Raw genomic sequence first — 13,575 nt, forward strand, 5'->3', positions numbered from 1 at the left:
TTTACACTATCGCTTGGTAGTATCCGGATCATTTCAAGGCAAGCGAATCTTTTATGATGAAGAAGGATGAAGCATTACTAGGTTACGTTCTGACCCGAGTAACATTGAGCACGGGGAATACCGTGTGAATTAGCAAGGATTTTGTTGAGATAAGATCTAAATTGTAAAAAGAATCAAAAAGCAAAAGTAGCGGATAACTCTTTTTTTTTTATCAAATTCGTGGACGAACATATGAAAAAACACTTATTTCAAAAGAGAAAAAGGAGGTAATTCATGAAAATGTATGGGCTAATAAATGTTAACATTGAAATTTATATAAAATTTATATTGAACAAAGAAGATCAAATAATATGTTTTTCAAGTACTCCCTTGATTAGTAGATATTAGTCCCTTAACTTTTTTTAACGTACTTTTAAGAGTTTTGATCATATATTTATAAATATTATTTTTAATTCTTTTAAAATTAAAAATATGACATTAATATTTTTATTCAAAAAAAAAATTAAAAAATTTATTAAGTTTATGGTCAAAACACTTTAAAGTACGTGAGAAAAAACAAGCGACTATTATCTTCTAACTGAGGGAGAATTATATTATATTTGAAAAATGTTTTTAAAATTAAATTAATATTGAATATATGGTTCAGTTCTGAAAAAAATTAAATATATAAAGGTTTCAGTTTAATAAGTTAAATCATATTTACTTGATATATCCCTGTTCGTGAAAGAAAGAGAAATTATATGAGTAATATTTAAATAATTTCTAAAAGATAACTTGGAAAAACAATTCTTAAAAGATAATAAAAATTTATTGCAAAAAAAGATTTCGAAGTAATTTCGCTTTTTAGATGTAGCGTTTTAAAAATTATTACATTAATACTCCTTTTATTTTATAATGATAGTGAAATTAAAATTTTCATAAAACAACTTTCCAAAAAGTAGTTTTATTGAAATATCTTTCAGAAATCCTTATCCTGATAAAACAAAAACTGAAATTTGCCCCCAAAATTCATCAAAAAAGTAACGTTTATAATTTAAATCATTTTGCGATACTATTTAGGTGAAGGTGAATCAGTCATCTGTTTTTCTTAAGCATAAAATAAAATAAAATAATTTAGTTTAAACTATTTATAATCTACCAGTAAACTCCATATTCGTAAATATATGGTAGCCATATTCCAGAATCCTTCCATTCCCTCCAAAACAAAAAAAGTTGGAAGCTTCTCTGAGCATCAGTAATCGTGCCTGCTGTTTATTACCGTACGCACACAGACACACACCAAACGTACATCTCTCTCTCTCTCTCTCTCTCTCTCTCTCTCTCTCTCTCTCTCTCTCAGTTTGTACATTGTACACAGTCACCTAAATCTCTCTCTACTCTTTTTTGTTGCGACGATGATGAGTCACATTGTACGGAAAAAGCTGTTGAGCTCGGCGACGTCGTCTTCCTCTCTACTCACGCGCATTTCACCTATAATCCCTAACTTCACTCGCTCTGCTTCTCGCAAACTTGTTCACTCTAGGTTTTTCACTTCTCGCTGCATAAATCATGATCCTAAATCAGAACTAGTAAGTTCTTTCGAATCATTTTCACCGTCTTTCATTACCGATAAATTTTTATAAAATTACTCCATCCGTTTCGTTCTATACATTCCTTTTACCTTTTAAGCATTTTTAGCTAGTGAAATACTAACATCTACGTTTAAACATAAACGTCTCGTATAAAATGGGACGGAGGTAGTATATATTTTAGCTCGTCTGTTATTTCAGAACAATTTTTGAAATCAATAAGGAAAATAATGACCAGGATATTTGTTGTTGTATTTTTAGGTCTCAACTGCAGTTTGTATTTACTTTATTTATCGTCATGTTAACAATAGACATGATATTAGAGTCCACGACATTACTAGGCAGGAACGTGTTAAGACTATTAATTGTGTGCTTAATTTTGTGTTTGGTAAAATATGGCTAAATTAATCGATTCAATAATTAGTACACACTTGGTTACTGATATGAACGTTAATTATCTGTTTGTGCCGTGATGTGTTAACAATGAATATGCGAGTCTCTGGTTTTAGTTGTGATTTTGTTACTCTGTTAACTTTCGTTATCCATCTGTTTACTGGAGGTCTAGAAGTTACTTGCGAGAAAATAATGTGGATGTTCTTACTTAGTTATGTTATCAATTAATGTATATTGAACGAGAAAGGCATAGTTTTCATTGTTAGGAATTTTCTTTTTATCAGATCCACTTGTTTTCTACATCTTGGGGTTGATTTGGTGTTTTTTTCATGTACTCTTTGAATTGTGGATTTGTCATCGTTTTACTTAGCGAGTATGTGTGGGGACTTGTAACTTCCTAATGCACACATCTGACTCTGTAATTATTTAGTACCATTATGTTATAGTTGAAATTGGCACCGAAGATTGTCTCTGGTCTTACGTACATTGGTTTTGTTTCTACGTCGTTTTCAGGTTGGGTGGTGGTCTGGGGTCTCTGAAGAAAAGAACCATCCTTATGGTCAGCTTATTCATATAGGTGCAGAGAAGGGAAGATACTTAGCAAGAAGTTATAGTCCTTGGTATGGCCACTAGCTTTGCTGACACTTTTACTTAATGCCTTCACTCTTTCACAATCATCTGTTTTAGTAATAAGCTTGTAACAACAGTATAGTATTTATATCAAAGAGTAACGACGATAGTCACAATGTCAAATCATATCTGACTTGTCGATACATTATTGATAAATTACAAAACAGTTCCGCCTACATTACATGTGGATTCTTTTTGTTCGCAGTTCACTTCTCTTTAGTTTGTAAGGTCATACAAGTGACATGAGTATAAAGCCTTGGTGTTGCACTTATCCAAAACACATTATCTATGAGCACTATACGTTCTGACATTATGTAATACCTTGGTCCTATACTTCTATTAGTATATACCAAATTCTTCTTGCACTGAATTTGATAACTCTTTATCTGTTCAGTTAAAAGCTTCTGATTGGCAATTGTGTTTTGTGTTTAGGCAGCTTGCAACTGCCAAAAATGGAACCCCAGTGTTCGAGATTTATGTCACAACTGGTTGACAAGGTGAATACAAGGAGCAGGTACTTACATATGCAACCTGAGTCTCCTGGCCAATCATTTCCACCAAATACAATTGCCCTTACACTATGGAGTATCACGTAGTACACAAATATGGACTTGGTTTCGGCTAGATGAAGTATTTTCATATTTTTACTTATTATCTTTTTCAGTCACACTCAATTTGATGAATATAGCAAATAGTGTTTGTTGATTTTACCTAGTAATGAGGACAGTAGTTACAAGTACATTTCACGGTTATATACTATGATTCTTATAATACTCTCATATGGTTGTTTTATAGGCCATCTATATAAAGCATAAGAAAGCTTGTCACCATTCTTTGGGGTCTTTAGAAGGCAAGCGTATAGATATAGGCGTGTTTCCCTTGACAGCAGCAGGTAGTAAAGCCAATCATGATCAGTGGATTAACACAATGAAGAAATTTGAGGCAGCAAGTGGAAAATATATTGACAAAGAGGCAGCTAAGAACTTTGTAGCAGAACATCTGTCAAACCAACAGGTTGTCCGTGACGTGGGAACTGATGTTGCAGTTGATTCTCTCGAAGAGAAAACTGTAGTATACAATATATTTGCTGTTGGTGACATTGAAGATAAGGTTACTAGGACTCTTGATAATAAAGTACTTCGAGTGCCAGGAACTTTGGAGAGAAAAGATTGCTTCTCATTCTGCCTGACATTGGATAAAGGCAAAGACCAACATTTTTCTGATGATAATCGTGAAGTTTATCGTACTACAGACCTTAATTCTCTTCATTTGGCTGACTGCATTGGCAGAGGGATACCCATAAAGGTTTGTTTGGACTGCTTATTAGTTGAACTATGTTGTTAATGAAACTATTATTTTTTATTATTATATGGTCTAAAAGCCAATATATATACACACACACATACATATATTATATATATATGTGTGTGTGTGTGTGTATTCATTTTACAGGAGGTTTTGCAGAAGGAAGATCACTGGTTTTCACTCCTTGTCAGTCGGGCGAAAAATCAACAACCGCTGCTATCTCGACTAACCACATTTAACCGGATTGATGTTCCAGCTTCATCTGATCCTCTAAATGGTAGTGCAATTTATTAGAAGTGTTTGTATTCTGTATCAAGACCTGTAATATTAATGTGTCACAGTGTTTTTGTACTTCTTATTTAAGATTGGAGCTTTACATTCTCTAAAGTCAACTAGAATATTTTATGTTCGCAGGTATGTATATTGGCTCAAATGGTTACCTTGCTACGGAAGTCATTCAACTAAAGAAATTGTTTGGTCCTTGGCATAAAGTTGATGGCATAAAGGAAGTTTCAGAGCCTGAGTTGTGCGAATATGTTGAAGCTGTAAACTTGACTGGTGATATTGATATGCCAGCTGGTCAGGCAAGTCTTTACACCTCTTTGTCATCATTTTTTATTCTATCATCAAGTGCCATGTATGTCTCCTTTCTGTAGTGTGTTAGTATGAGTATTAATATTATGCATCTAATACTTGTGTTTTTCCTTCACCACTTCAGTAAGTTTAAGGATCGGAGCAGTCTGTTTTTCAATTATTTTGATGCAATTAAATCTATGATTTCACCACTAATTTACATTGCAAATGTAGCAAAGAGAACTAGAGTTTGATCATCAGAGATGTGGTATTAAACATTATATGAGAACAATCGTTGTGATATTGCAGTCAATATTATTTATTTTAGTTTCTAGTAATTATATTTTTATCTTGTTTTTTTCCATATTAGATGGTTCCTCAGAAATTTGTACATCAGTTTGCTTTAATTCTTTATTTGGCTAATCTTTTGTCCATCAACAAGTAGTCTCTCTTAATCTACAGGTAGCATTTCAGGCGAAGATTGGAGAAAAATATAAGCTTTATCCTGGGATCATTCTTGAAGAAAAATATGGAGCTGTATGTTCTGTAGCTTGGAACTTTCGGTGTTCTTAATGTTTATTTTAGCTTTAATGAAATTGTAAATCTTTTTCATTTTCATCCTGCACACGAAATCTGGTATATTGGTGACCTACCTGGCCACCTGTCTTCTTTACTCTCTTTATTGCATTCTGATTCTTACCGACAATTCAGGTTGCTCGCTACAAAGGAAAAGGAAGGCTTTCTGGATTCCAGAATTTTAAATTGGTTGATGTTGATGTTCTTATTCTTGGGGAAGAGGTGCCATTTTTTTCCCTTTGTAACTAAAAGTTATTTATAGCATCTTCTTACGAGTTTATTTTTTTCCTTTGTAAATTTTATAACAATTACTTGCTATGCACCTATTCATATGTCTGTACAGTATCGTCGCAGAGAAGGATTTGCTATTGCAGTTCTGTATTCAGCCCCCGAACATTATTTCATGAAGTTCTTTAAGCAGCTCACACTGCAGAGCTTCCATGAATCTCACTGAACCAGAGTTCTGAAGTGAGTCGCTTTTAGTTTTTAATTAATCTAGCCTAATTTACACCGAAGCACACTCAACATCAAATGACCAACTGAATGTTCAGATATCTTAATAGTTCATTCCTCTTAGCCTTTTAGAGCTTACATAATCCTATATGAACTAATATTACAGCAAACCTCGTTAGCCATGATCCCCACGAGCATAACAAAGTTTAATTTTACTCGGTCAGTATCTCCCTAACGCAATTTTTCTTCATTTGTCTTCTTGGCAGGAAATGACTTTTGTCTTTTGCTGCCCTGAAGTCACCACTGATTCCGACTGCATTGACATACGACAGTGAAGAGATATCTTATTATGTCGGAGTTTTAATGGAACAGCAAACCTAAGTTGGGTGATTTTCAGAGGATAAACTTTGTGCTACTTCCTATGGTCTAATTGTTAAAATTAGGAGCGGTATGGTTGCAGAAGGTGAAATGCAGATTAGTAGTTTATATACAGAAAAATTTCAGTTTGATATGCATGTCATGTGGCTGATTTACGCAGAAAATTATCACGTAGATATGCGTATGTTATGTGGCTGATGCACGGGTATTATACGAGAACCCAATTTTTTTTTTTTTTTTTTGGGTCGATCAATTAATTGGCGTCTTAGGAGTGCACTAGATCACAATATTTCGATTCGATACAAAATGGAAATGTCGAATGGAGGGAGAATAATCAAATACTGGGGCTTGGGTCGTATATAAAAGAATTCCCGATTCTTATAAAAAAAATATGTTAAAAGTTCAAACTTTGCCAAAAAAATTCAAACTTGAACAAGTAATTAGATGATCAGTTGCCCGATTTTAATGTCACTTTGTGATGTATAAAAAAGGAGAGTGCGAATTGGTGATCACGGGAATGAAGATTTTTCATTTTCGATTCCATTATATTGTCTATTGTGCCTTCCTTTCAAAGTTATCACTATCCCAACTGTAAACAATTTTGATTCTTGGCAGAGTATTAAGAACATATTGGCAGAGTATGGAATTTACGAAGGTGCAGCGGGCGACAAAGCAACTGAGGCTACAAGCCATGTATTCTTTCGAAGAGAATTCACAAAGGCGTAGCAAGTGACAAAGCAACAGAGGCTACAGGCGAGGGATTCTTTCAAACAGAGAATTGTAATTTTACATGATTACGTTGGCTTTGCTGTTGGCGACATTGTAGAGAAGTTTACCAGATCTCTTGTTATAGAGCACTTTGGATACCATCTATTTTTTTCTAAGTGGAAATCTAGTACTTAACTTCTGTACTTCAAGTCTTCCCTTTGCATTACATATCAATTAAGTCTACACTCAATTGACGGTGATATTTAGAAAGAGAGAAACTGGATTGAGCAGGGCTGGTGATTGATAATTTGTTATGCTCCACAGCCAAGACACAAATTTAAGTCCATGTTATATGAACCAGCATACAAGTCCACATTAATAGCATATGTAAGAATTATAATTAATCAGATAGGAAATGTTGCAACTGAGTTCAACAGCGTCTAATTTGGTTCTTCTGCTTGAATATTTGCAGTTCTGTATGATTTCATTTTAGCGTACTTCAGTATAAGATTTTCCAACATATACATGTACGCATTAATAACAGATATGAAAATTTTACCTTCCGAACATGGCTGCCTTCTATCATCTGCCAATTACGGTGCCTCTTTCTTTTCCACTATATCACAGGCTGATATGAAGCACTACATGTTTCTAACTTAGTAGCACTCCTCTGATGACCCATAAACTGCAAGTTTCACAACTGCGATATTCTGGTATGCGTGGCGGATCAATCCGAGTCATATAGGTTGGAGTCATGTGTCTTCCCATTGAGATGAGAGGCCATATCAATCTCACTTTGGCATTTCACATCACATATATCACACCAATAATATACCCCTCTCGTGTGAACTGAATCTTCAACTCCGGACAAATGTCTCTTCCCACGGAGATGAAATGCCATGTCAGATTCACTGGTGCATGTTACATTGCATATAGAGCACCTGTGAAATCCATTGCTGACATTAGCTTCTATCTTTACCTCTGCTTTGGCACTTGAATTTTTGTTTACTCCAGTAGTGTTTTTATCTGAAGACTTGGCAGACGAGGTAATCTTGTCTGTGTCTGTCGTCTCTTTTGCTTTTAATTGTTCAATTTTGGCCTTGTGCTTTGACCCTTGAAGATGTGATTTCAGCGTTGCCTCACTCTGTAATTTCATCTGACATATATCACAGCCAAACTTGTTTGGTGATGATTTTTTCTGATCTTGATTAGCACAACTAACCTTATTTATTCCACTGCCAGATGATACTTTCTTCAGAACTTGATTAGGTTGTTCTGACTTATTTGTTGTACTCGAGAATTCCTGCCGTGACTTATTAGTTCCTGTTTGCTTTCCTGCCGTGAATTCCTCATGCAGGGATGAAGTCCATGTTGTCTTACTCTGAGTTGTTACCTGACTAATCGCACAACTCCTCTCTTTGTTTGGTACACTAATAGAGACTCCTTTCCTTGTCGCTGTCTGCTTTCCTGCTTTCAATTCCTCACATTTGGTCCTGTGTTTCATCCCTTGAAGATGTGAATTTAAGGTTGTCTCACTCTGCGTTGTTACTTGACACACAGCACAAGTCCACTCTTTCTGGACATTCTTAAAAGCAGGAGGTACTAAATATGCATTCTCTGTTGGTTTTTCTGGCAATGCTGTATTGTTAACCTTGAATTCTGCATCCATTGTTGTTGAAATCTGAGGGGAAAAGTTGCAAAGACAGGAACAGTTCAATACAAAGCAGATGAAGAAAGGAAACATAAAGATTCGAAAAACAAACTACAGGTAACAAATTCCCTTGATATATGTGGAACGTGCAGGAGTTCTGTATATTTATTTTCAAGATGATGAGAGAACAGTTATAAATTATCTTCATACTTCTAAGCATGTCTCTAAGCTGCTTGTGAAACCTAAAAGTAACAGGAAAGTTCTATAATTTACTCCATAAAACATAACACCTAATAAAATTAATCTTTAGCAGCTTCATATCAATCTTTTATCTTAGGTCACTAACAACTTTCTGTTTGTTCAGAAAGCAAGAGTGTCTACAAACTGACTTATAAATTTTAATTTTAGAGTAGAATATAAGTACTTATCTGAGTAGCTTATATGTTAGCTTTGTAAACTTCATAAATAATATCATCATCCCAGCATGTAACTTTTAATTTCTTTTTTCTATTAATTTATCAACTGAACTCATGTACAGATAAAGTAATATAGGTCTAGGTGGACTTGAACGTCATGTCAAAACTTCAAATAAAACAAACAGGCCATGCACTATTTCATCTCTCAATGGTAGGGGTGCATGCTGCGGTTTTGACCTGAAACCGAACCGAAACCTGTGTGGTTTTTAAAATTTGAAACCAGATACCATTGGTGCAGTTTATAATAACTGAGGTTGGGTTCGGTTTAAGACCAGTAGAAGCCACGGAACAATTAAACAGTGCATCATAATATTTTCACAGGACTTCAAATGTTTAGGACAGCTTTTTCCTGCCTGTTGTTTTTCAGCTCTTGCTTTCTGTCTCCTAGAATATCCAAAGAGCATCTCATCTCCACTGGAATCCTGCAAGATAATGATGCACACTTGACATAAACCAATGAAAAAGAAACTCGAAATGCAATAGACCAGGGGTGCAGAAATTGGCAATTAGAAAAAATAAAAAGGTTCATCGGTCATGGAAAAAATCCGAGAGACTGACCTCAGAACTAATGATACACTATGATTTCAAATTACAAATCCGTATAAGCAAAGATGGTAACATTGATCCAGTGATTGGAAATTAAACAATGCCAATCATCACATAAATCGTCCAAGTCATAGAATAGAGTAACACTTAATATCAAATGAAGCAGCTTGCAATCTACAGTGATGGATTTAAACAATGCCAATCATCACATAAGTTGTCTTAGTCATAGACTACTGTACAACTTAATATCAAATGACGTAGCCTGCAATCTGCATCCTGAAGTATCACTGCCTCGCTGTCAGTCCAAGTTCGAGTTACTAGATTGATATAAGGAAGTTGTTTAAGATCGGACCAGCCAATTGTATTATTAGGAAAACAACTAAGTGATCAGTTTCACTCAGTATACATAGTTTCTTACGTGTAATAATACTTTATATTATTTTCAGAAAGAACATCTTAAAAAAAGAACAATGAACACTATTATAATACTTCATTTTTCATAGGAAATGATTTGTTTAGATTGCAATTATATAGTTAAACACCAATTAAACTTAATATATTAAATCTAACATCCAACTTCATCCAAATTATTAATATGATTTATTATAGAATCCAGAATAGGAGTAAAGAGAAAAGCACGGAAAACACAACTTAATTCGGCTTGCACAACATCAACAATCACATATTACATATATAAGAAAAATGGATACTATTATTCAATAAATCATCTCAATATTGGAATATATCACAGAAAAATAATTTTAACTTAAATTTGTTAAAACATAATATTTTCTGTTAAATAAATGGAGTCTTAATGACATAAAACCAATCTAGAGACCGACCTTGTTCTCTGCAGCTGCCTCATGTTTGTCCAGAATATCCACAGCGTTGATATCCTTTTGAGCAACTGGAGGCTCATTTATTATTGGCTGCTTTATAATATTGTTAGACATGACACTCAAAAGGAAATGACAAATTTTTTATCACTACAAAAAGCACTCGTAAAAATGTAGATAAAATTATAAATGCCTTATATCACCTAATTGAAACACCTCAGCCAGTTAAGCCTACTTAAGAACCAACTAACATAAAAATCCTTTGTTCTAGTAAAGTCAATTACAAGAAGTTTATATAATTATACAGGCATGTATCCATTGAGAATTGAACTCTCGACCTTTTGTCACCAAGGGAACAGGCGTAATTAGTTGCCTACAATGCTGCAGATAAAATCCCACAAATAATCATGATTTAATTGTACATCGTGTTACTCAAAGAATGTAGAACAAGTCTAAATTTATTATCTGGATGATCAACAGATATGCGCCATATAGATTCATGACGTATGACGTGTAACATGAAGATTCATGATTTTAATGTACTTCCCTTTATAAATTAATATAGAACCAATTTATTTATCAAGAGACGATAATCAAAGGTATTCATACTTGTCATATTTAATTCCGATTCATTCACAGAAGCTTCAATATAAGAAGACACTAGAATGTACCTTGCTAGCAAAAAGTTTCTCCAAAGCCTCAGTTCCATTCTCTTTAACATATCTTTCTGTCTCTTCTAAAAAGGATTCTCTAGTAAGAGATGAGTACTGCTTCTTGTTTAACATGTCGACAATGATTTGAGGTAGTTGCATAGATAAGCATGGACGAACTACATTGTTGTAGGCAATACTAGCTCCATTGAAGTAGGGTATCACTAACCAGCATACCACTAATATTTTTACATAAGGCCACACTGAAACCCTAGCATAAATGGATGGGACAGCGAGATTAGAAAATGCGGTCAGGTCTCTTTTTAATAAAGACGTCTGCATTACAGAAATAGTTGATCGAGGCATTGAACTACCTATAGATGTTTTGAAATAATTAGTGTACATATATGTATACAATTACTATTCTCAATTACTTAACACAAAAACATTTATTCTCCATTAGACAACGAAGTCAGCTTATCCATATATTTTTTCTAACAATAACCTTTCAACTAGTTAAATTTGTATAATGAGTCTAGCAAAACTTAGCAACTTGAATCAGCACATGCTATATAATGATCGAACCTACACTTCCATACTCGCAAGGTTCTGACTATCACAAAATAATTAATAATATAAGAACATGTCCGCATTAGAGATAGCATAATTAGCAGCGGCAAGCCTAATTCTAGCCATGCCTCTGACGAAGACAACCAAAATTTCTATAATTGAAAGGCCACAAATTCGCCAATTTCCAAGAATTTACACTTATGCTTTCTTTTGTCATGCAATGAAATGTATATTTATCTACAGAGACAAGAAATGATTACCATTCCAGGAGTTTACTAAATGTATACTCAAAAAGAGATATCAAAGAAAACAAAATCCAATAAGCAACCAACTTCCTCATATGGAAATCAGAATTAGTCTCAATTGCCCGAATCGAAGCACACCTATCAAACACCAAATGCAATCACATATCCACATTTTAACACTATACAAAACAACAAATACATAAACATATAATCTACAAAACAAGCTAAGGTATCAAGAGTAAAAGCACTTACAGAGGGTACCCCAGAGCAAATGAGGGCCTGGATTTCATCAAAAACACAATATTGTGATTAGCAAACACATGCATGGTTAAGTACAAACATAACAAAACAAAACCCAAAAACAGGGGGAAAAAAATTAATTAAAGGGGGAAGATTCAAAGAAAAGTACCAGGCAAGTAGTTGGATGCATTTCCACAAGAAATCAAGAAAGCCCACCAAGCCCATATTCAATTTGATTTCTATTCTCAGAATTTTACTAAAGAAAGATCAGTAGTTTTCACAAAGTTGGATGAAAATTCTTGGGTCTTAAGCAATTGAATTATGGAAAGACCTTTACAAGACAAAAGTAAGTTGAAGAAACCCCAAGGCTTTTCTTAGTATACTACTACGCTTCTGTACGGTAACTTGACTTGATTGACTTGTGTCTCTTTTTGTCAAAAATCCAATACAAATTTTAGCCAATACTCCTACTTCCTGTTTGCAGTCTACACTTATTTTGAAATTTCATAAAATACAGTTTTTTTTAAAAAGATAATTTCATTTTTTTTGAATAAAAATTTAACCGCCAAATTTTTATTCAGAAAAAAATTGAAAAAAAATATTATGAAAATATATTTTATAAGAGATTCAAAATGTGTGTAAAAAAAATAACATAAAGAATCTGCTGCAGAGAGAGGATAATGCTATATATGATGAGGAAGGGCATAATAAACGACGAAATACTTCGAGGAGTTGAAAATAAACATAGATCCGGAGATTCCCGAATAGGTCAACCTTTCAAATTGCTGCTGAATCCATGAGCATGTAAGAGACAACCCGACGAACTGAAACATATCTTAGTCAGACTTTCTGTCTTCTTGTAGCAGGATCTCCTAATTTTTGAAATGCTTTAAATTCTACTTGAGCATCCAGATTTGGGTCAATACCACCAAAAACATCTATGAACAAGGTTCTAGCACCATGCCAAATATGTCCAAAGAATAAGAGCAAAGCAAAAGAAGCATGCCTAAAAGTAGACCAACCTCTTGGACTGCTACAACTCTCCATTGCCTAATGGCAATACAACAGGGGTGGGCATTGTTATTCGACATGACGAGGGTTTCATCTTGGCTATAATCTCAGGTGCCCACGTGTTTTGAAAGAAATGTTCATTCCATTTGTTCATCATCTTTTCCTATCATCTTCTACATGAAGAATTTTATCTCACTCATATTTAATCATTATTGCCTCATACTTTCTTTTTATATATAATCAATATATCATTCAATCAGGGTGAGGAAAAAAACTCCCCACTTAAATCATCCAGACATCATATGTGGGCTGAGCCCCAATAACAAATATGTTTCAATTACAACCCCACAGAGGGTTTGTACTCTTGGAAGAGAGAAAATGAATCAGTTTCAAATAAGCTTAATTAACTACTTAATATAAGAGCCCAAAAGATAAAGCATATCAGCATGTAAACTGAGAAAAGAGCCTGGGGTGGGAAGCAAAGAAAAAACCTCAATCGATATCCAGTGCACCCTGACATGCATTGCCCCCCACGACTGACCATCCACTTTCGGTGGCCTGAGCTCTTGCCGCACCCACATCCGCTCTTTGATCATCCATCATCAACTCCTGCTGCTGCATTGCATCATATTCATCCTCATTAACAACCTGGAAATTTCCTCCAATGTACCCTAGACCCATGTCAAGGTGCCAGAGTTCACTGATTCTCCCGAAAGGCCTACAGATTCCTACAGCCCTAGAATTAGTAGCTGCTCAATGCTCAGTC

General features: G+C 34.4%; 2 protein-coding genes across 6 annotated transcripts; one reads left to right on the forward strand and one right to left on the reverse strand.

Moving 5' to 3' along the window:
• Positions 1–1,315: 1,315 nt before the first annotated feature.
• On the forward strand, positions 1,316–6,946 carry LOC108198140 (protein EXECUTER 1, chloroplastic). Of its 3 annotated transcripts, none has more exons than XR_010292499.1 (11): positions 1,316–1,568; positions 2,475–2,581; positions 3,024–3,105; positions 3,387–3,896; positions 4,044–4,173; positions 4,311–4,484; positions 4,936–5,006; positions 5,181–5,267; positions 5,389–5,513; positions 5,765–5,961; positions 6,492–6,944. XR_010292499.1 is itself a non-coding variant. In XM_064094604.1 (10 exons), the coding sequence occupies exons 4-9, from the start codon at positions 3,519–3,521 to the stop codon at positions 5,497–5,499; spliced, it is 951 nt and encodes a 316-aa protein (XP_063950674.1). In that variant the 5' UTR covers positions 1,316–1,568; positions 2,475–2,581; positions 3,024–3,105; positions 3,387–3,518; the 3' UTR covers positions 5,500–5,513; positions 5,765–6,946. The 3 variants fall into 3 exon arrangements, 1 of the variants encoding a protein (XP_063950674.1); XR_010292502.1 differs by having other exon boundaries at positions 5,765–5,946; XM_064094604.1 differs by having other exon boundaries at positions 5,765–6,946.
• Positions 6,947–6,953: 7 nt separating this feature from the next.
• On the reverse strand, positions 6,954–12,194 carry LOC108205925 (uncharacterized). 3 transcript variants are annotated; one of them, XM_017376090.2, is made up of 7 exons: positions 11,968–12,194; positions 11,811–11,837; positions 11,574–11,696; positions 10,765–11,014; positions 10,100–10,186; positions 9,065–9,133; positions 6,954–8,265 (listed from the first exon to the last, which is right to left on the reverse strand). In XM_017376090.2, the coding sequence occupies exons 1-7, from the start codon at positions 12,021–12,023 to the stop codon at positions 7,312–7,314; spliced, it is 1,566 nt and encodes a 521-aa protein (XP_017231579.1). In that variant the 5' UTR covers positions 12,024–12,194; the 3' UTR covers positions 6,954–7,311. The 3 variants fall into 3 exon arrangements, with proteins under 3 accessions (XP_017231579.1, XP_017231735.1, XP_017231659.1); XM_017376246.2 differs by lacking the exon at positions 11,574–11,696 and having other exon boundaries at positions 11,968–12,187; XM_017376170.2 differs by lacking the exon at positions 10,100–10,186 and having other exon boundaries at positions 11,968–12,187.
• Positions 12,195–13,575: the final 1,381 nt, after the last annotated feature.

This window comes from Daucus carota, chromosome 1 (genome assembly GCF_001625215.2).
Source record: "Daucus carota subsp. sativus chromosome 1, DH1 v3.0, whole genome shotgun sequence".
Classification (NCBI taxonomy): domain Eukaryota; kingdom Viridiplantae; phylum Streptophyta; class Magnoliopsida; order Apiales; family Apiaceae; genus Daucus; species Daucus carota.